The sequence below is a fragment of the Giraffa tippelskirchi genome, chromosome 2 (assembly GCF_054371585.1).
Source record: "Giraffa tippelskirchi isolate mGirTip1 chromosome 2, T2T-mGirTip1v1.2.pri, whole genome shotgun sequence".
Lineage (NCBI taxonomy): Eukaryota > Metazoa > Chordata > Mammalia > Artiodactyla > Giraffidae > Giraffa > Giraffa tippelskirchi.
This window is the reverse complement of record NC_137276.1, coordinates 76280426-76302991: the sequence shown is the minus strand read 5'-3', so window position 1 is coordinate 76302991 and position 22566 is coordinate 76280426. Positions and strand designations below refer to the sequence as shown.

Below are 22566 nucleotides of genomic sequence, written 5' to 3'. Positions count from 1 at the left end.
GGCACAGGTTCAATCCCTGGTTAGGGAACTAAGATCCCACATGACTTGAGGCCAAAAAAAAAAGTGGAAGTTCTTATTCATCCACAAAAATGCAAACGAATAAGAGGAGTGATGGGCTCACCAAATGGCCTGATGGATGGATAACAAAGGATATAAAAGTCAAGCCCTAGAACAGACTAGACAGTGCAGATATAAATCCACGCATAAATAGTCAGGTGATTTCAACGAAGGTGCCAGGAATATGCAATGGTAAAAGGGTGGTCTCTTCAACAAATGGTGCTGGGAAAACTTGAGATCCACATGCAAAAAGAATAAAACTGGAGCCCTAACTTACACCACACACAAAAATCAACTCAAAATGAATTAAAGACTTACACATAAAACCCAAAACCATAAAACTCCTATAAGGAAACACAGGGGAAAGCTTTATGACGTTGGTCTTGGCAATGATTTCTTAGATATGACACCAAAAATACAGTCACAAAAGCAAAAATAGCCAAATGGGACTACAGCATACTAAAAAGCTTCTGCTCAGCAAAGGAAATAATCGACACAAAGGTAACCTATGGAATGGGAGAAAATATTTATAAATCATGTATCAGATAAGGGAATAATATCCAAAATATGTAAGGAACTCATCCAGTGCAAAAGCAAATAAACAAATAACCTGATAAAAAATGGGCAGAGAACCTCAGCAGACACTTTTCCAAAGAAGGCAAACAGATGGCCAAGAGACACATGAAAAGATGCTCAACATCATTAATCATCAGTGAAAAGCAAATCCAAACCACAACAGGATATGATCTTACCTCTGTTAGGATAGGTATTATAAAAAATAAAAATAAACATTTCTAAAGGTCGGCAAGGATGTGGAGAAAAGGGAACCCCGTGACCTGCTGATGGGAATGTAAATTGGTGCGAACACTATGGAAAGCATTATGGAGCTTCCTCAAAAATTAAAAATAGAACTACCATAAATGATCCAGCAATCCCATTTCAGGGTATTTATCCAAAAGAATTGAAAACAGGATCTTGAAAAGAAATTTGCACCCACAGGTTCATTGCAACACTATTCACAGTAGCCAAGACATAGAAACAACCTAAAAGTTCATCAACAGATGAGTGGATAAAGAAAACATGATAAAAACATACAATGGAATATTATTCTGCCTTTAAAAAGAAGAAAACTCTTTTTTTTTTTAAAGAACGTGGATGAACCTGGAGGACATTATGTTGACTAATATAAGCCAGTCACAGAAGGATAGATAGCGCATGACAACTCATACATAAAGGATCTAGGTCAAACCCACAGAAGCAGAGAGCAGGATGGTGGTGGACAGAGGGTGGGGGTAGAGCAAATGCGGGAATTATTATTTGATGGGTATAACGTTTCAACTTTATAAGGAGAATAAGTTACAGAGATATGCTGCACAACATTGTACCTATTTAACAATACTGTGCAGAACAGTTAAAAAGGTGTTAAGAGGGTAGATCTCATGCTAAGCGTTCTTATCTCAACTAAAAAAAAAAAGTCAAGGCTTGAGAGAAGTACAACTGAGACATACAAAAGTAGAAGACAGGAGAAGAAATAAGAGTCAAGTGGAAAAAACAGAGTGAAGGGGTAAAGACCAGATGCAAGAAAAGGGAAAGTGTCAAAAGATACACCAATGATAACAAGACAAAAACCACTGTGTTTGTTGCAGCCACAAAGGCAAACAAAAAGCCACCACTGAAAACTTGGCAACTTCACGACATTAAATGAAGAAAACAAAAAGCCCTATATATCCCAATGTTCCTCCCCAAAGAAACAGATATTTAACCACTTCCCGAATTGACGTTTTCAAATTGTGTGCTGGAGAAGGCTCTTGAGAATCCCTGGGACAGCAAGGAGATCAAACTAGTCACTACTAAAGGAAATCAACCCTGAATATTCATTGGAAGGACAGATGCTGAAGCTGAAGCTCCAATACTTGGCCACCTGCTGTAATGAGCCAACTCTTTGGAAAAAAACCCTGATGCTGGGAAAGATTTAAGGCAGGAGAAGGGGATGACAGAGGACAAGATGGTTGGAGGGTATCACTGACTCAATGGACATGAGTTTGAGCAAACTCCGGGACATAGTGAAGGATAGGGAAGCCTGGGCTGCAGTCCACAGGGTCACAAAGAGTTGGACAGAACTTAGCAACTGAATGACAACAACCTCTCCTTCAAGGCTCATCTCAAAAGCTCTCTAAGCTGGTAGCTCTCTCTCCTTTGAAATTCTCTTGAAATAAGTTTTTTTAAAATTATACCTTCTAATTTCATAAATTTTTATTTTGAAATAGTTTATGATTCATAAGAAGTTGCAAAAATACTACAGGATTTCTATCCACCCTTCCCCCAGCTTCCCCCAATGATATCTTACATAACAGCAGCACATTGTCAAAAACAGAAAATTGATATTGGCCCAAAACAAGTAACTAAGATACAAACTCATTGTGTGTGTGTGTGTGTACACGTACAGGTGTAATTTTATCACCTGTGCTGATCCAAGTAATTATCACCACAATCAGGATACAGAATCGTTACAAAACCACAAGCAAACTTCTTTGTGTTGTCCCTTTAATTGTTATGCCCTCTCTCTAATCCTAACCCCTGGCAAGGACTGATCTGTTTTCCATCACTGTAATTTTCTCACTTTGAGCATGCTATATTAATAGATATGAAATTATACAGTATACAATCCTTTGAGATTAGTTTTTCATTCATCACAATGCCCCTGTGATCATTCCAAGTTATTGTGTATATCAAGTTAATTCCTTTTTAGTGCTGGGTAATATGTCATTGAGTATGGATACACCACAACTTAACATTTTAGGGGATATAAAAGACATACAACTCATATTTGGCCTTGCATTAATAGTATCTTATTTCTTATGTTTCCTTAGGCCCTGTTGTCGATCATAAGCAATTAGAGGCCAGAGACCATGTCTTACAAATTTTCTGTTTCTCCTAAGTTATAATCATCATACATCTGACCCTCAGGCCCAGGAATATAATAAAGGATAAAAATCCCCCCAAAAGCCTGAATAGAAAATGCCTCCTAAACAGAATACTGTGTCTTTATGAAGTTATTGTTGGAATAAATTGCTCTTGCTCTACTACAGAAATGCATTGCCTAGAGCAAAAATTTTAAGATTTATTCCATTGTCCACTAGCTCAAGATTGTGAATTTGAAAAAAAAATGATTCATTAAAAGCAATTCATGACAAAATACCACTAGGCAAAATGAAGATACCAATGTATATAACCCATAGAAAATCAACTACCGAAAGGGAAGTTGCAAGACATGGGGGAGAGGAGACACAGGGAGAGAAGACACTTGAAAACACTAAAATATTAACACTGACTTTGGATATAAGGGTTCTGGATGGTATTATGAATATTTCTGCTTCTTCTGACTGCCCCCAAATTCCCTCTAATACACCTCTGCTAAAGGAAAAAAAAAAACAAAACCCAAAACCAACCACCATAGAACCAAACAAAAGGCAGAAGTTTGAAGATTCTGTTCCTTTGGAGATTATTTTAGTTCTACAAGTCATTTATGAAAACACTCTCTGTGAACATTCACGCACTAGAGATATGATTTCTTCTTTAGCTCTCCCTGATCTGGCTCTGTCCTCATCACTTCATCAAGGCTGCTCTTGCCAAGGTAGGCAGCGTTTCTGTGCTCCCAGCTGCATTGCTACCCTCCACTCTTTATTGCAATTGACCTTGGGGTAATGAGGGACAGAGCTGACCCCTCTCTTCTTGCTGAAAGGCTTTGTCTTAACCTCGGTGATATCAGATACTTGTTTTCCTTCCCCTTCCCTGGGAGCAACTTCCCAGTCTCCTCTGCCAGGTTTCCTCCTGTACATGACCTCCAAATATCACAGTCACTTCTGGATCAGACGGGAGGGCTTTTCTCTTCTCCCTCTACCTTCTATGACTAGGTGATCTTACCTATTTTAGTAGCTTTAAAATAGAGTTTTTGTTTTAGAATAGTCTTTGGTTTACAGAAAAGTGGCAAAAATAAGGATAGAGAGGTCCTGCACTTCACACACTCAGTTCCCTATTATTATTATTTGATCACACCACATGATTTGTAGGATCTTAGTTCCTCAACCAGGGATTGAACCCATGACCTTAGAATTGAAAGTGTGCACTCCTAACCACCGGATTGCTGGGGAATTCCAACAGATTCCCTGTTATTAACTTCTTATGCCAGTGTGGTACTTTTGTCACAACTAATAAACCAATGTTGATACATTACTACTAACTCAGGTTCATACATTATCTGGATTTCCTGAGGTTTTCCCTATTGTTCTCTTCCTGTTTCAGGAATCCATTTAGGATACCATGTTCTACGCATAGTTGTCATGTCTCATTAGGCACCTCTTGGCTGAGGTAGTTCCTCAAATTTCCTTGTTTTTTTATGACCTCATCAGTTTTAAGGTGTACCGTTCAGGTATTTTACCGACAGAGTGTCCCTCTACTGTCTGACATTTTCCACATGGCGTGATGATGGGCTTTGGGGAGGAAGACCACAGAGGTAAAGGGCTATTCTCATCACATCATATCAAGGGTGTGTGTGTGCTAAGTCGCTTCAGTCATGTCTGATTCTCTGCGACCCTATGGACTGTAGCCCACCAGGCTCCTTTGTCCATGGGATTCTCCAGGCAAGAATACTGGAGTGGGTTGCCATGCCCTCCTCCAGGGGATCTTCCTGATCCAAGGACCAAACCTGCATCTCTTATGTCTCCTGCATTGGCAGGTGGGTTCTTTACCACTAGTGCCAAATCGGAAGCCCTCATATCAAGGGTACATACTACCAACATGACTGACCACTGTTGATGTTGACCTTGATCTCCTGGCTGAGGCAGTACCTGTGAAGTTTCTCCACCATAGAGGTATTCTTTCCCCTTCCTTCTCACACTGTATTCTCTGCAAGTCCTCATCTGCAGTCCACATTTAGAGATCCAGGAGCTAGTTCCACTTCCATGAGGATAGAGTATCTACATCAATTATTTGGAATTCCTCTATAATGAGAGATTTATCTCTTCTCCCTGTTTATTTACTTAGTCATTTATTTATATCAGTGTAAACTGATGGATATTTGTTTTCTGTTTGGGTTACAATCTACTATTACACTATTTATCATTCAAATGTTCCAGCTTTGGCTTTTGGGAGCCCTTTCAGCTAGCTCCTGTGTCTCTTGGAACTATCCTCATCTTTGGGTTTTTTGTGCTTCTTCTTACTTTCTTGGCATTACCGGACTGTCCACATTCATCTCATATATTTCCTGCCCCAGGCCCCAGAAACAGAGATTTCTCCAAAGAGCCTCAGTTCTTTTAACTGGAGAACAGAATTAGAAACCAAGATAGGGCAGCAGCTATGCTTGTTGCTAGTGCAGTATAGATCCTTTTACAAACTTCATTATTCCCCATGCCTGATGTAGGCACATGAATATGTGCTAATTGGGAATGGCTTTTTCTTAGGCTATATAAAATAGTGAACAACTTCAAAAAAATTGCTGGAAAAAATAATACTCGATATAATCCACATGTACAAGTCCACATATATGCAAGAATTTTTCGTAAGTTCTGGGAAACGTTCTTTTCAATCAAGTTGTGAGATAGCCCTCAAAATATTCCAACAAGTTAGTGAAAATGCAAGACTGCCTATGTTAACCAGAAACGGTAAGGGAAGAAGAGCCAAAATGCTTAAAATGGAAATGAAAACTATATAAACAGCACAGTTCCACTAAAGAAGTGATTAGATATTCATAATATTGAGAACCACAAATTCTTTCAATAAAAATAAAGTGAAAAGAAAACTTGAAAATTCAGATGTTGCTCATGTATTATGCATGCAATGGACTAAAGACAATAGGAGTAATTCCACTGCCAAAAGGAGTTTATAGTCTACTTTGATGATATGCTAGAATTTCAAAGATGGTACAAACGGTCTCACTAAAGCTGGCTGAAATTTAAAAAGAAAAAATCCAGTTGTTACTTACTATGATGTAGTATTAAAGGACAACCAACTAGCTCATCTATACAAGGAAGCCCCACATTATAGCAACAGGGGCAGCAAAAGCCAAAATTCTGTGCGTGCAATAAATCTTCCTTCAGAGTATTTGTTACCATAGAAGTTAATATTCCCAACCAAGGTCTCACTTTTGTTTTTGATTTCTTCAATGACCACAACACTACATTTAATGAATTAGAAATCACATGCATTTAAGTTTAAATAAATCAAAGAGAACACTAAATTATACTTAACATGAATGAGCATCACTATGAGCTATAAATGCCTTCCTCTTTCTTGCTTCTTCCTAACTCACGACTTTCTTCCCCATCAATAAATCAGAAAGCAAAGAAGACCTTTATCCTACTGGTAGTGAAACCCAAATGTTCTTTGGGGAAACGTGAGAGGCAGCTCAGGAGAGAAGCTTTTGGAGGGATCTCAAGGCCACTGCAGAGCAGGAGAAACAGACTCAGGAACATCCTTTGGGCAAGAACAAGTGATGATTGTGCTGAAGATCCACAACAGAAAGTCCTTTTGATTTGCAAACAGCCCCTCTTCACCCTGTCAGATGCTGGAGAGCATGCCAGCCCCAAGTGGACAAAAGCTGCCACACTGTGTTGGGCTTTTAAAAAAATGACCCTTCTAGAGATGTCCTTGGTGGGCCAGTGGTTAAGACTCTGCACTTCCACTGCAGGCGGCATGAGTTCGATCCCTAGTCAGGGAACTAAGATTCTGCATGCCATGTGGCTTGGGCAAAAACAGACAAAACCCAAAAAGTGTGACCCTTCTTACAAAAAGTCATAGCAGCATAGTGCTGGGCTGGATCCTAAACTCAAAACCAAGCCATTTCTGCCTCCTGCTATCCTCACCCACTTGCATGGCTGCGGCACTTCCCCTCTGTCAACCTGAAGGGCATCCATCCTTGGTGTCCCATTATTATGACAGACAAAATGAGATGACACCCTAACGTGAAGCTGTCTCACTGTCCCAGACCACAAAACCTTTATTGCTGCCACCCTTTTAAGCCATCACCACACTTCATTCTGCTGTGAAACTGTCCCTCCAGCTCCCCCCCCCCCCACTTTTCCTCCAACTCTGCTGAAAATCTGTTTACCAGCGAGCACAAGAAGAGCAGCCTGGACACTTCGGTCACAAGACACAAGCCCTTGGCCGGCTACCTTTTCTTTCCTCCCTCCACTCACTGCCCTCCCTCCCCTGCCTTCCTCTTTCTTCCCTGCCGGATCATTAATTTGCCCTCCTGGCCCAAGAGTCCCATGCTGTGCGGGTATGGAGCCAGGGACCCCGGGGAGAGAGTTTTTTTTGGGGTCAGATGAAGACAAGCATGCCTTTGAGGGGAAGGCTTCTGAGGAGCAAAGCCGGAGACAGAAGCAAAGCCAGTTCCTTCTTGCCTGGTCTGCGTACCAGGGCTGAGGCCCACTCACCATCACTGGAAATAGCAGGAGGCAGCCTGTGCTCAGAAGGACACAGGCCTTGGAAATAAGACCTGCCCTGCCTCACCACTTCCTGGACATCTGACCAGTAGCTACAGAACCTCCGCATTACTGCTCCCTCAGTTTTAATATGACACCTGCATTAATTATTTTGAGGATAAAAAGGAGATGGTGAATACAGAACATAACGAGAGAACCCATAATAAGCTATGATGCATCTCAGAAAAATCTACCCAAAGTTCTTGTCAATTCATTGGCACCTAAAATCATAGTCAAAGATAGTCTTTTCAAAAAGGTTTTTTAGAGTTAAATTACATTTTTTGGCTCCACAAAAACTGAAGAAAACCACCAGCTAGCATTACAATATTTGTGCTTAAAAATTTGAAGCAAAGACTCTGTTGTGATGGTATTCATTTTTTTTGACGTTTCTGGACAACACATGACCCCTCTCTGTTTACAAGACTTTTATATGCTGGGAGGGAACGTATTCAGGGGTACCTAATAAATACAACAGAAATGAGTTGCAGAGGCAGCCGAGAACACATACTCACCAGGTGATATTGGCCGGCTTGAACTGGGAGAAGGTGTGTAAGGGATCGGGCTGGACACAGTGCGAGGTCTTAATCCTTGTGCAGACATCTCGTTAAAATACCTAAGAGGCAGGATGACATGGTTAGCGCCGCCTGCATCCCAGCAGTTCCTCAGAAAGCTCCCCTGAGAAAATGTCAGACGTTCGCATCATGAGGTAGAACTCCTGAATGTTCAGAAAGTGCCGCTGTAGCGAGGACACGTGTATAATACAGTCGCCAGCGCCATGCTGCTGCACTGCCTGGCACAGCTCTCTCTGCAGGGGCATGGGTGAGGGAATCTAGGGTGTCTTTACTCAGGATGGAAGTCGGGTGACAGAGCAGCATCACAGAGAGGACCAGGCTTTTCTCCATCACAGAACAGTTATGTAGGAATTCACTGCCCCCGTCCCAAGAATGAGACACAACCATGTTGTAAGTGTGTGTTGTCTGTGTGTATGTTAGTTGCTGTCGTGTCAGACTCTTTGCGACTCCTGCCAGGCTCCTCTGTCCATGGGACTTGCCACGCAAGAATACTAGAGTGAGTTGCCATTTCCTTCTCCAGGGGGACCTTTCCGATCCAGGGGTCAAATCCAGGTCTCCCACATTGTAGGCAGATTCTTTATGGTCTGAGCTACCAATGGGGCTCAGTGGCTACATGTAAATGCTATAATGGCTACATGTAAATTGTTCCTTGAAAGGCCAACCCAAACAAGCCCTCTGAGATGTATGTCATCAAATTAAAGGTACGTGGTTCCCTGAAGTGGATGTTAATTGTTTACAAGGCAGGCCTTGCTTAACAAATAGTCATGTGTTTGAATGTGGGATGTAATAAAGGACACTCAGGTGAGTACCTCAGCAGGTCACACCGAGGGCGTCAGACTTCTTCCTGGATTCAGAAATCACATTAGACCTCACTTGGTGAACAAGCACAGAGACCTGACGAGGGCGAATTTCTGCTTGAGAGACTCTCTAATAAGCGATCCTTCCCAGCCTTTCCAGCCAAAGGAAGGAACACGTGCAGACATGTCTACCCTGGAGGCGATCTTAGCCCTGACGTTTAATCAGTTCACGTGAGGAACTTGAACACAGTTATTTCTATGCCGGTTTAGTCAACTCGAAGAAAACAAGGCTCCCAAGTTTGGCATGCACCTGTCAGTGAGCTACCACCAATTCTCCCTGCTCTCCTTAGTATAGCCCACCATGGTGCTGCTAGACCAGACGCCTTGTAATTCTGCAGCCAGCAAGGCTACTAAGACCACTTCTTGGTTTTTAAGGAATTAAACATATATAAGTCTCAAGTGTCTATTTTCTTTCTCCCAAATGTAATATTATCCCCAGTAGGGACAGCAGACATCTTTATTGGGCAGCTGTACTTGACTCCTGATAATCCAACCTAAAAAAGGTAACAAGGACCTACTGCATAGCACAGGAACTACATTCAATATTCTATATTAACCTATATGGAAAAGAATATGGAAAAGAATAGATAGATAAATATGTGTTAGCCGCTCAGTCATGTCTGACTCTCTGCAATCCCATGGACTGTAGCCCGCCAGGCTCTGCTGTCCATGAAATTCTCCAGGCAAGAATACTGGAGTGAGTAGCCATTCCCTTCTCCAGGGAAATCTTCCAAATCCAGAGACTGAACCCAGGTCTCCTGCATTGCAGGCAGATTCTTTACCATGTGAGTCACCAGGGAAGCCCAGATATCTGGATTTGTATAACTAAATCACTTTGCTGTATACCCAAAACAAACACAACATTGTAAATCAACTATACTTCAACATTAAATAAAAAAAAAAAAGAGTGGGAGAGTGGGGCTAGGAGTCAAACCTTGTTCTTGATGCTACCATGTACACTGGACAAGTCAAAAAAAAAAAAAGAAAGAAAGTAAGCAAGGCAAACTTTCTGCAGTAAATACCAATTCTGGGGAAAAAATGATTTTTGTCCAGAAGCCTGAAGTAGCCTTAGTGTTGTCACTGTAGTCAGAGAACTTGTCCCTCAGAGTGCATCATATTCAAAATTCAAAAAAGAGGGGATATATGTATACAAACAGCTGATTCACTTAGCTGTACAGTAGAAACAACAGTATAAAGCAACTATATCCCAATTAAAAAAAAAAAATCAAGCACAGGGTGCTGTGTATATTAACACACACTCTGCTTCATATCTTTGGGTAGTTGATCAAGTAGTAAGTTAACCAATATTCTAGCTGATGTTTTTAGTCAAAACGGTTTTCAGAGGATAAGAATTTCGGGAAGAATGAGACACTGGCAGAAACAGATCAGTGAAATTCAGAGTGAAGGATGATAGTTTTAGAATATAAACTTCTGAGAAAAAAAGACTCACTTTTATTCTTTTCAAACTAGGAAGACAGTTTTAAAAACAGATTTAAGTCTGTTTTTATTAAAATATTTTAAATGATAAAAGTAGATCTTTATTATAAAAAAATCTTACATTTTTTCATGAAATGATAATACTATCACGGCCCACAACGAATTAATCCGAACGCCTGTTAGCCCTCTGGATCTGTTCAATAAGAAAAATGGAGGGCTGATCTGCTAGAACTGCCCACATGTGTTCAAACAATGTGCTCTGGTGTCAACAGCAAGTATGAGTCATCACAGCCATTGGCAGACCCTGGTCAGAGACTGGCTGCCCAGTCCAGTTGGATGGTGGTTGTCTTAACAATCACCTCTCTTCAAAGTCCAGAGCAGGAGGGCGGGTAGGGAAGGAAAGGAAAATCTGTCCAGCTAACCAAAGGATGACTCTCTTATTCCAACCCATTTCTCAGTGGGACAAGGAGGGGTCTTGATATTGAGGCCTGGGCAGATGAACGGATTTGTTTTGTTTTTGAAAAGTAGCTGCAAAAAGGCTGGAAAGTCACCAAGTGTGTTACAGCCAAAACCTCTGGCTTTCAACAACTTTTGCCCATCTCTGGCAGATTCTTTCACCCCCTGGACACATTTGCTTTCTCAGGCTGTACCATGCATGGCCTGCTCATCTTTTCTGTGAGCTAAGATGCTCCCACCCATACTCTAAGGGCTTCCCCAGTGGCTCGGAAGTAGCAAAAGAAGGAGACGTGGGTTCAATCCCTGGGTCAGGAAGGTTCCCCGGAGAAGGAAATGGCAACCCACTCCAGTATCCTTGCCTGGGAAATCCCATGAACAGAGAATCCTGGCAGGCTACAGTCCATGGGGTCACTCACGAGTTGGACATGACTTAGCAACTAAATAACAATCACCCGTGCTCTAAAGAGATATGACATAGGATCAGATGAATTCAACAACATATGTCGACGCTGCCTCTCCACACATGACCTGCCCCACTTCTCTCCTATCAGTAATGTGGGAAAGGCCATTTTCTTCATCTTTCTGTGTTTAAGGAGGATGGTCAATCTTCTTCATTTATCCCATTCTCGGCAATCATTTTGAGGTGACAGTATTCATCATTACAATAAATAAACGTTCCAGCCATCTCCTACCACATCTCACGGGAGATGAAGCAGGGCTGGAGGCTGGTTTTTGTTGCTGTTGTTCTCAGGAGGTTTGTGGGACACACACACACCTTTCATCATCCATCTCTAAGCTGGACTCGCTCTCGGAGAGCTGTCGACAGAGGGCCTCTCTTCTCTCCATCTCCCTCTGCAGCTTCCTCTGCAGCCTCAGGTTCTCCTCTCTCATGTGACGTTCCTCCTCCAAATACTGTGCCATTTTCTCGGAATCTGAAAAGCCAGAGTTCTCGATTAAACCGTGGTCCATGCAGTCATAGTTCCCTCTTAAAAAGACAGGGCTGGTCCAGTCTCTGTGCCACAGACCAAGAACAAGACAGCCGTTCTCGCTCCCCACACACCGATGAGACCTGGATTTCAAGTTTATCCCAAGTACCAAGGTTGACCAATGATCTGCACTTAGAAAAAAAATGCGAAAAGCAGTGCTGAAGGGGTAGGCAGCATCAATCCCACTTCCTCACCTTCTAAAGTGCTCTATGTAGAGGAAGACATGCTGGAGCTATGTCTGGCCAGAGTGGTTACCAGAGCTCTCACTACCTTGCTGGAGTGGAGAGGGGAAGGGATCCAGATAGGGAAATAAATTCAGCCGATGGGCTCCCCTCGGGGCACCAATTCTGCTGCCTGTCAACCCCAGACACACTGGGGCAGGTCATCTATGGGAGCACACCCAGAGATCACACTTGTTAGCACACCCCCAGTGCAAGCGGTGGGGGGTGGGGGGTGGGGGGTGGGTGGGGTGGGGTGCCAGGGAGGGGGTTGCACATGGAGAACCAGTGTACTCAACGAGCTAGGTAACAGTTATAAATCTTTTTATAAAATCATAAACTGACATAGTAAGCACTATGCGATCAACATTTCCAACATGCGATCAACATTTCCAACATTAGATCAACATTTCCAATCAGTCTAATTTTTGGTGTATGTGTTACTGTCTCCTAACTGATGTGCAGTGTTTTGGAGGCAGACGGCAAATCAAGACCTATGTGCAGCCAGGTTCTTGGGATGGCTCTTGCTTATGACAAGGACCCCTTCCTTGGGAGCTGCTCCGTATGTGGTGCAGTAGAACTAATCGACCCCAGGGCTAGACACTATAGACTCAGGCTGAACCAGTCATATTATCTCTTGGAGGAATCTGAAATGTGGAACCAAAATCTTCCTGGGGCTTTGGAATCCCCTTCTGCTGAGCTGTCTGCCTTCCGGAGTGACTCTGCAAGATTCTGTGGCATCCTTGTAACCAAAGGCAAAACATGACCCTCCGCCCTTTCCCGGTTTACCCTAAGACAGACCTCCCCCCTTTCCTGGTTTACCCCAGACAGAATGTGTTGTTACTAAGTAATGAAAATAACCTTCATACAAAACTCAGTGTCTACCCATCTTCTTGGCTCCTTCATTTTCCCCATCTCAGCCAAGGAACTTGGGAAAAGCACAATCTCCATCTACTTCTTTTCCAAAAAGTACTTACAAGTTTAGAGTGGCCGTGACCACATCTAAGAGATAGTCCTACAGGATACTACCCCATATTATCAGTCTGGTCCAAATTTAAGAAGGAAGGAAGGCGGTGACTGCTACACTGACAATTTGTCTCCCGTAAACTGACCCTATTTCGACTCCCAAGTCTACCAAATTAGTTCCAGTTTTATGTAACTCAATGGAGGTCTGGAATTTCTAGGAAATAATGACTTTTGATAAGTACTCAATGATTTCCAAGAGACCACCGTGACAGAATGCATACAAGTTTTTGAAAATCCTTATTTTAGAAATTCAAATGAAAACACCCAAATTATCAAACACTATTATGTGTGCTAAATGCTAAATCTCTTGGCTGTTTTCAATCTAACCGGAAACCCTGCTGTCTAATCCAGATGCAAAAATCTCCTTAATTGAAGGCATGCTGGGAAAATATTTACAAAGTACACTTTTAATATAAATGATTAAAGGTATTTCATACCAAATATGTTGGGGGCAGAATTTTTCACTTGCCCTACAGGAAGTGCTCTATCAGTCTCTTGGAATATTTATTGTTTCTAGAATGAGAGGGGCAGCTGTTGGAGCAAGTTGCCTTTCTTTTCCATAAATAAGAGAGAACTTGAGGATTCGTGAGGCTTTGAGAATAATTATTTAAGAGGAAACCCTGTCTTCCAAAGAAAAATGGCAATCCTTTAGCATCTGGGGAAACCAGCAGGGGGATCCTTAAACAATAAGCTATAGACAAGAACATCAGTCATCAGGAGCAATAGCTGAAAAGACTGCCTGGCAGTTTGGCAATTAACCCAGAAGCCGGAGGCACAGAGAAGGCACGAGGCCCACAGCCCCTGGGTGTGAGAGACCCAGCACAGATGGCTAAGACCGTGGCATTCCTTGGCTGCCCTCTACCGGCAGGTCACCACACCTGATTTCACGGGGCTGGATTTACTCTCGGGGCTTCCCTGGTGGCTCAGATGGTAACGAATCTACCTGCAATGCAGGAGACCTGGGTTCAGTCCCTGGGTCAGGACAGTCCCTTGGAGAAGGTAATGGTAACCCACTCCAGTATTCTTGCCTGGAAAATCCCATGGACAGAGGAGCCTGGTGGACCACAGTCCATGGGATTGCAGAGTCGGACATGACTGAGCAACTAACACTTCATTTACTCTCAGGAGTCGCCCTCTTTCTCCCACACTGAGCTTTGAGGTCACAGCTTACACTTCTGCCATCTTCAGCCACCTCACAAATTCAGTCAAAAATAGTGTCAACTGAAGGTGATTTCCAGTCTCCCAAAAGATGGTTCCTATATGATCCTAAGGTGGCCTGTACCTGGCTTTTTTTTTGGCCAGTGTGTGGGATCTTAATTCCTGGATGAGGGATTGAGCCCATGTCCCCAGCACTGGCAGCATCCTAAATATTGGACCACTAGGGAAGTCCCAAAGCCTGTACCTTCTGCATGCCAAGTTTACAGTAAGAAAATACTTCTGCCCAGATCCCATCCAAACCAATGAAATTAAAATCCACAAGGATGAAGCCTCTTCACTGGTCTACAAAAACTGCCCTGAGGCTTCTAACATTCATCCAGAGTTAAGAGCCATTTGGGGAGAGGTTCAAGCTCAGACTCAGCTTGACTTACGGGAAAAGGCCCAAGTACCCTAGGAGCTTTCAAAGGGGACTAGATTATACGACCCAAGGAGGCAGATGCAGGTGGATGAGGAAAGTCTCTTGAAATCATCCTCTAAACCCAACCTAAACCAACTGTGAGCAGCTAGGAGTCACACGCAGCTGCTTCAGGTCAGCTTTCTCTGTCCTCACAAAAGCCAAACAGCATTTACAGATGCCTCTGTTGATATCCACAGTCTCTCCGGGGACCAAACACTGCAGTAGGAAGGAAGTAGAGGAAATAAGATACCCTTCCCAAATTCCTTCCAAAAATGTTGTCTGGGGAACAACAAGGCAAGTATACACAGGAAAGAAAAATAGCACTGGAAAGATTTCAGAAAGGGGCTAAAAGACCTTTGTCTGTCCAACACAGCAAAAACTCAAAAAACACCCAAACCTAAAACAACTAATACTTGAGAACTCTTTGAGTTGTTTTCACGGAATACACATCCATGGTGATTCTCAAACTGGGGTACATGATCAGAATTGCCTTTATTTAAAAAAAAATACAGAGGACAAGGCTCCACCCCTAGAGTAAGCCCAGAAGCCTGTATGGGGTTAGACAGGATGGTGGCCTCCTACAGAGGTCCACATCCTAATCTCTGAAGCCTGTGGCCATGCTGCCTGATGTGGCAAAAGAGACTTGTCGACTTGGTGAGGTTAAGGACCCTGAAATGGGAACTCATTCTGGATTATCTGGGTGGGTCCGATGCAGCCCCAGGGTCCTTAAGGGGAAGGCAGGAGGGTCAGAGTGAAAAGATGTGACAAGGGTGGCAGAGGTGGGAGGGTACCCATGCAAAGGAGGAGTCATGAGCCAAAGAATGCAGGCGCCTTCAGAAGCTGAAGAAAGCAAGCAAACAGTCTCTCCTTTCGAGCCTCTTATAAGTAAACGAGCCTTCCTGACACCTTCAATTTAGCCCAATGGACTTATTTTGAACCCAGACCTCCAAAAACTGCAACATAATAAATTGGTGTTGTTTTAAATCAGTGAGTCTGTCTCTTTTTTCTTCTTTACCATCCTAAGTGTGGTTGAATTTGCTCCTCGCCATGTCTTTCTTCTCACAAGACTTTCGAGGTCAAGCAATTCCTGGCCAAGAAACAAAAGCAGAATTGTCCCACTCCCCAATGGATTTGAATGAAAACTGGTAATAAAATCAGGTACAATTCCAAAAGAAGACATGGGAGAAGAACCAAGCTGGGTCTAAGGAGCCTCACACATGAATGGCACACATTTATGCTGTGTCAAGGTCACTTTCACCCTACCATATCACTTGCATCTTAACCACACAACTACTGTCTGAACAGCCCGCATGTGTTCTATAGAAGAGACGGAATGGCTGGTTTTCCTGTTGTGTTTCTCAGCTAGTACTTTATCTTACTAATAAATATGTGAGATCTTTTGTTGGAAATAAAATAAAATAAATGACTAAGTTTGTGCTCATTTGTTAACAGCAGGCAATAGGACACGTAACACACTGTATTTCTTAAAGGTTCCCAAGGTGACCTTGATGTCCCATCCCAGACATAGTACTGAAGTAGAACTTGTAATACACTTCAGAGAAGAAAATATAAAGATAAGAATCACTGAAATTTTAAATGTGCATTTCATCTGACTCCGCAAATTCATGCCCTGGAGTTTACCCTGAAGGTATTCTTACACAGGTATCAAAATATGTGTACAGAGATGCTCTCTGTGGTTGCGCATGGCAGCTCAAAGGGGTCTGTTGATAAGGGATGAGTTAAATAAGCTACAGCATATCCATACAATCAAATACTGCACAGCCTTTAAAAGGGGGAGTAAGGCAATTCTGTATGTATCAGCAGGGGAAAATTGCACGAGATAGTAAGTGAAAAGAGAAAAATGCAAAAAAAAAAAGTATGTTCATTGTGCTACTCTTTATATAAAAGAAGTCTACACACACATACATCTGAGGACTATATTAAAAATGTGTTAATTGTGAAAATTGAGGGGCTGGGGGTCAGGGGTGAAAGAGACTTATTTTTTCTCTGCATACTTTGTATTGTATTATCTATTCAAATAAATCTGAACAGTCTAAAAGCTGAAATAGGAGAAATGCAAGCAAATACACAGTGACCAATCACGTATCCAGACATTAGTTCCTTTGCTTTCCAAAAATAAAAAGAATATATTTCAAAAGCATTAATTCTTCAAGTACCATGAACAACTGTTAGCTGAGGCCCAATTTTGGTAGTAAAGAAGATAAATACTCTTCTCTGCATTAATGCTCCCAAAGTACACTGAGGTCTCCAGCATCATTTCTGTTAGCACCATCTAAGAGATGAACACCAGGGAGCTGGTGAGAAGTAGTACCACCTCTGATATAAAATAGATAACTAATGGGGACTCACTGTATAGCACAGGAAACTCTCTATTCAATATTCTATAATGACCAATATGGGAAAAGAATCCAAGAAAAGAGTGGATGTATGTAAATGGATAACTGATTCACTCTGCTTGCTGTATAACAGAAACTAACACACATTGTTAATCAACTATATTTTAATTAAAATTAATTAAAAAAAAAGAAATAGCGCCTCTAATCCTGGACTCTCCTGAAATTATGTGATTTTCTAGTATTCTTAACTATTTGCCCTGCCCTATTATAATTTTTTTAAAAATAAACTACTCCAGGATGACAGACATATAATTATGTACTGACAATGAAACACAATATGAATTTAATTTATAAAAATTCAGTGGGAAAGACATGTATTTAATAAACCTCTCTCCTTAGTAAGTGGATTACTTCTGTGGACAGATGACCAGTGACAGCAAGGCTACATACGCTGTAACTGGGCAGCTCTCAGTTGCTTCTTCAGCCTCTCCACTTCATTCTTTAAAAACCTGATGTGTCGCATCATGTTTTCTGGAGAGTCGATCTCCATGGAGATGTCTCTAGGCGATGGGGGAGCAGATACCGGCTGGTCTAATTTCTCCTGCAGGATTCTTCATTGAAAAGAAAAATCCAACAATGAAAAACAGTTTGTCTTTAAAAGATAGAACACTGATTTGATGCTCACCATAATCTATTTTAAAAGTACATAAATAAATTCTTAGTAATTGAAAAATAAATAAAGACAAAACAACACATTCTAGCTGGGAGGTTTGTTTTAATAGCATGCTCATATTAATCACCAAAATTCACTAAATTGTTTAACTCCTCTGCCCATTTTCCAGCAACTTTCAATCGCCCTTACTTGACAGTCAAGTCAAAGGACAGAGCTGAAGAATCCACCTTCCCTTTCTTCCTGTTAAATGGCCACTGGTATAATCCTTACATAAAAAATCTCTAACACTGGCTTCTGATTGTCATGCCAGGCATACCCTGGGCAGTCAGGATGATTTGCTGACTAAATGGCTGGGCTTGAGGGAATGGAGACCCTGGAGGAATTTCCTCTCAGTGCTTTTAGTTGAAACTTAAGAACTATAGATCATGAATCTCTTTGGAAGATTGTGTCAAGTAGACAGATACACTTCTCAACTCCCCTCCTGAAAAACCAATCCTGAGATTTCCCTGGTGCAGTGGCTAAGACTCTGCACTCCCAATGCAGGGGGCCCAGGTTCGATCCTTGGTCAGGGAACTAGATCCCACATGCAACTAAAGATCCTGCTTGCTGCAACTAAGACTTGACACAGTCAAATAAATTAAAAAATAAATATTTTCAAAAAGAAAAAACAATTTTGAGGGCAAGGCTAACTGGATGAAAGGCCCTTTGCTTCTGGCCACAGCAAAAGTAAAAAGAAAGACAAAACAAAACAAAAATGTACTGGGTTAATAAGTGGTGATGCCACCTTCTCTACCAATTATTTTTAGTCTGAAATATGTAAAGCTCTAATATTTGACAAAATGACAATTTCATAAAGTTCCATGTAATAATCTGGTATTTATATATATAAAACCTTCCACTGCTTTCTTCAAAGAAAGATTGACTGGCAACAGACTTCTCTGCCTCCTTTTTATAAACTGCTGGGAAGTTTTTGGTTTAGTCTGGTTTTTATCTTTGAGTTTATCCCTTGCTGAGAAAACTAGTTGGTTAAATATTGTAATGGTCTCTCCATCTACTAGATGAAATAACTTTTCATGATTCAATTTATTAGTACTACTATAATAAGGCAAAACATAACTGATTCAACTACTGCTTGAATAATTCCATATGGGTATACTTTGGATCTTCACTTTTTTTTTAAAGCCTGTGGAAGATTCCCTGGAGAAGGGCATGGCAACTCACTCCAGTATTCTTGCCTAGAGAATTGGATGAAGAGAGGAGCCTGGAGGCCTACAGTCCATGGGCCGCAAAGAGTTAGACACAACTGAGCAACTGACACAACCCACAGGTGAATCTGTTTTGCAGATCTTGAGATGAACTCAATCTATGGTTATTCATCCGAACCAAATATTTATGGCAAATATTCTGGTCAGTAATAAAAGTTCCTGGTGAAGTAGGTGAATGAATATTTTCAAGAAGTTTCCTTTCTACACCCAAACACACATCCCATCTACAGAACTTCCCTGCCATTAGTCCTGTTCCACCCACCCCAAAGCACACAGCCTTAAATCTAAGGGCCCCACCAGATCTTTTTTTGGTGGGGGACTGTGTGGCACAACATGTAGGACCTTAGCTCCCCAACCAGGGATCGAACCCATGCCCCTTGCATTGAGAGCTCCGAGTCTTAACCACTGGACCACCAGGGAAACACTCCCACCCCAGTTCTTGCACAAAGGGATTCAAGATTACATGTGTTGCTGAGTTTTTCACATCCATGTACATACATTTAACAGTAAAAACACTAACCTTAAATATGTACAAGTACATAAATGTAACTGCCTTTACTATCTATAGTAAGTCTTAAAACATAAAGATGATCATTTTGCTATTAAAATCTCAGCCTTCCTAATGAAATACGCTCTAGAGATATGTGATCAGTCATGGTACACAGCACACATCCTAAGCACATCAGAAAATAACTGGGGAAGCCAGTTCGGTAAGGTAAGAAGTTGCAACTGCAGTTATCCTTCAGAACAATTCAGGGGTGGACAATAGCTCCTTAACTAATTTCTTCATAGCCTCCAACATCAAATGAAAAGAAAATCTACCAAGACAGTAAGAGGGGAGTATAAAGATGGACCAACAGGAAGATAGTTGCTCAGTCATGAGCAGCTCACTTCAGTTGCTCAGTCATGTCCGACTCTTTGCGACCCCATGGACTGCTGCACACCAGGCTTCCTTGTCCATCACCAAAGCCCGGAGCTTGCTCAAACTCATATCCATCGAGTTGGTGATGCCATCCAACCATCTATCTCATCCTCTGTTGCCCCCTTCTCCTCCTGCCTTCAATCTTTCCCAGCATCAGGGTCTTTTCCAATCAGTCAGTTCTTCCCATCAGGTGGCCAAAGTATTGGAGTTTCAGCTTCAGCATCAGTCCTTTCAATGAATATTCAGGACTGACTTCCTTTACGATTGACTGGATTGATCTCTTTGCAGTCCAAGGGACTCTCAAGGATCTTCTCCAACACCACAGTTCAAAAGCATCAATTCTTTGGCCCTCAGATTTCTTTATAGTCCAACTCTCACATCCATACATGACTACGGGAAAAACCATAGCCTTGACTAGACGGACCTTTGTTGGCAAAGTAGTGTCTCTGCTGTTTAATATGCTGTCTAGGTTGGTCATAGCTTTTCTTCCAATTCCAAGGAGTAAGCGTCTTTTAATTTCATGGCAGCAGTCACCATCTGCAGTGACTTTGGAGCCCTCCAAAATAAAGCCTCTCACTGTTTTCAGTGTTTCCCCATCTATTTGCCATGAAGTGATGGGAACGGATGCCATGTTCTTAGTCTTTTGAATGTTGAGTTTTAAGCCAACTTTTTCACTCTCCTCTTTCACTTTCCTCAAGAGGCTCTTTAGTTCTTCTTCACTTTCTGCCATAAGGGTGGTGTCATCTGCGTATCTGAGGTTACTGATATTTCTCCCAGCAATCCTAATTTCAGCTTGTGCTTCATCCAGCCTGGCATTTCGCATCATGTACTCTGCATAGAAGTTAAATAAGCAGGGGGACAATATACAGCCTTGACGTACTCCTTTCCCAATTTGGAACCAGTCTGTTGTTCCATGTCCAGTTCTAACTGCTGCCTCTTGATCTGCATACAGATTTCTCAGGAGGCAGATCAGGTGGACTCATATTCCCATCTCTTTAAGAATTTTCACAGTTTGCTGTGATCCACACAGTCAAAGGCTTTGGCATAGTCAATAAAGCAGAAGTAGATGTTTTTCTGAACTCTCTTGCTTTCTAATTTGATCTCTGGTTCCTCTGCCTTTTCCAAATCCAGCTTGAACATCTGGAAGTTCATGGTTCACATACTGTTGAAGCCTGGCTTGGAGAATTTTGAGCATTACTTTGCTAGCGTGTGAGATGAGCACAACTGTGCAGTAGTTTGAACATTCTTTGGCACTGCCTTTCTTTGGGCCTGGAATGAAAACTGACCTTTTCCAGCCCTGTGGCCACTGCTGAGTTTTCCAAATTTGCTGGCATATTGAGTACAGCACTTTAACAGCATCATTTTTTAGGATTTGAAAGAGGTCAGCTGGAATTCCATTACCTCCAGTAGCTTTGTTCATAGTGATGCTTCCTAAGGCCTACTTGACTTCACATTCCAGGATGTCTGGCTCAAGGTAAGTGATCACACCATCATGGTTATCTGGGTCATGAAGATCTTTTTTGTCTAGTTCTTCTGTGCATTCTTGCCATCTCTTCTTAATATCTTCTGCTACTGTTAGGTCCATACCATTTGTTTTCTTTATTGTGCCCATCTTTGCATGAAATATTCCCTCGGTATCTCTAATTTTCTTGAAGAGATCTCTAGTCTTTCCCATTCTGTCGTTTTCCTCTATTCTTTGCACTGATCACTGAGGAAGGCTTTCTTACCTCTTCTTGCTATTCTTTGGAACTCTGCATTCAGATGCGTATATCTTTCCTTTTCTCCTTTGCCTTTAGCAGCTCTTCTTTTCTCAGCTATTTGTAAGGCCCCCCTCAGGCAACCATTCTGCCCTTTTGCATTCCTTTTTCTTGGGGATGGTCTTGATCACTGCCTCCTGTACAATGTCACAAACCTCCGCCAAAGTTCTTCAGGCACTCTGTCTATCAGATCTAATCCCTTGAATCTATTTGTCACTTCTACTGTACAATCGTAAAGGATTTGATTTAGGTCATACCTGAATGGTCTAGTGGTTTCCCCTACTTTCAGGAGGAAAGGCTATCAACATTTTCCCCATTTGTCAAATTAAAACAGCATGCATCCACCAAGGCATTAAAATGTCCCACTGTTACTCCCTGGTCACATTCAGCACAGTCCCCTGACCCCACCTCCAACACACACACATTTACATACACTACACTGAACAGCAAGACTCAACAAACCGCTTTTCAGCTTCAAGTTTATCCATCCTCTTCCAGAGACGGTTCACTAGTGCTTCTTGTTCTTGTTCCAAAGTATTTTCAAGGTCAATCTTCTCCCGTCTCAACTGAAGGAAAAGAAAGAAGTTTTACTGAGAATTGTAGGCCACTTAAACTTTGTTAATTAGATTTTTTGCTTGGAACACTAGGATCCCTTTCCATGGAGAAAACTGCAAAGAAATGGTCAATTTTCTGGCACAGATACATTAAGTGCATCTAGTTCTTAAACTTTAATTGAGAAAACTGAGATGTTCATTCTTTGATGTTAAAGCTTAATTGCTCTCTGATAGGTGGATCACAGTGGTTGCTTCAGCAGTTACTCAAGGCATATGGAAAGTCTTCCTTAAAGAAAGTTTGAGGAGCTTTGCTTGCCAGTTGTCCCAGGACAT

The 22566-nt window shown here is 41.9% G+C and overlaps 1 protein-coding gene and 1 pseudogene across 1 annotated transcript in view; one reads left to right on the top strand and one right to left on the bottom strand.

The window, feature by feature from the left end:
- CCDC6 (coiled-coil domain containing 6) overlaps positions 1 to 22566 on the bottom strand; it is a 110448-nt gene that overhangs the window by 5726 nt on the left and 82156 nt on the right. The window contains exons 4-7 of the mRNA XM_081569059.1: positions 22142 to 22245; positions 17513 to 17673; positions 11636 to 11792; positions 8051 to 8151 (exon numbers count right to left, since the gene is read on the bottom strand). Of these exons, the coding sequence (XP_081425185.1) occupies positions 8051 to 8151; positions 11636 to 11792; positions 17513 to 17673; positions 22142 to 22245 (523 nt within the window). The remainder of the gene's footprint in view (positions 1 to 8050; positions 8152 to 11635; positions 11793 to 17512; positions 17674 to 22141; positions 22246 to 22566) is intronic.
- Positions 15760 to 15987, top strand: LOC145538251 (putative ribosomal protein eL39-like 5; annotated as a pseudogene).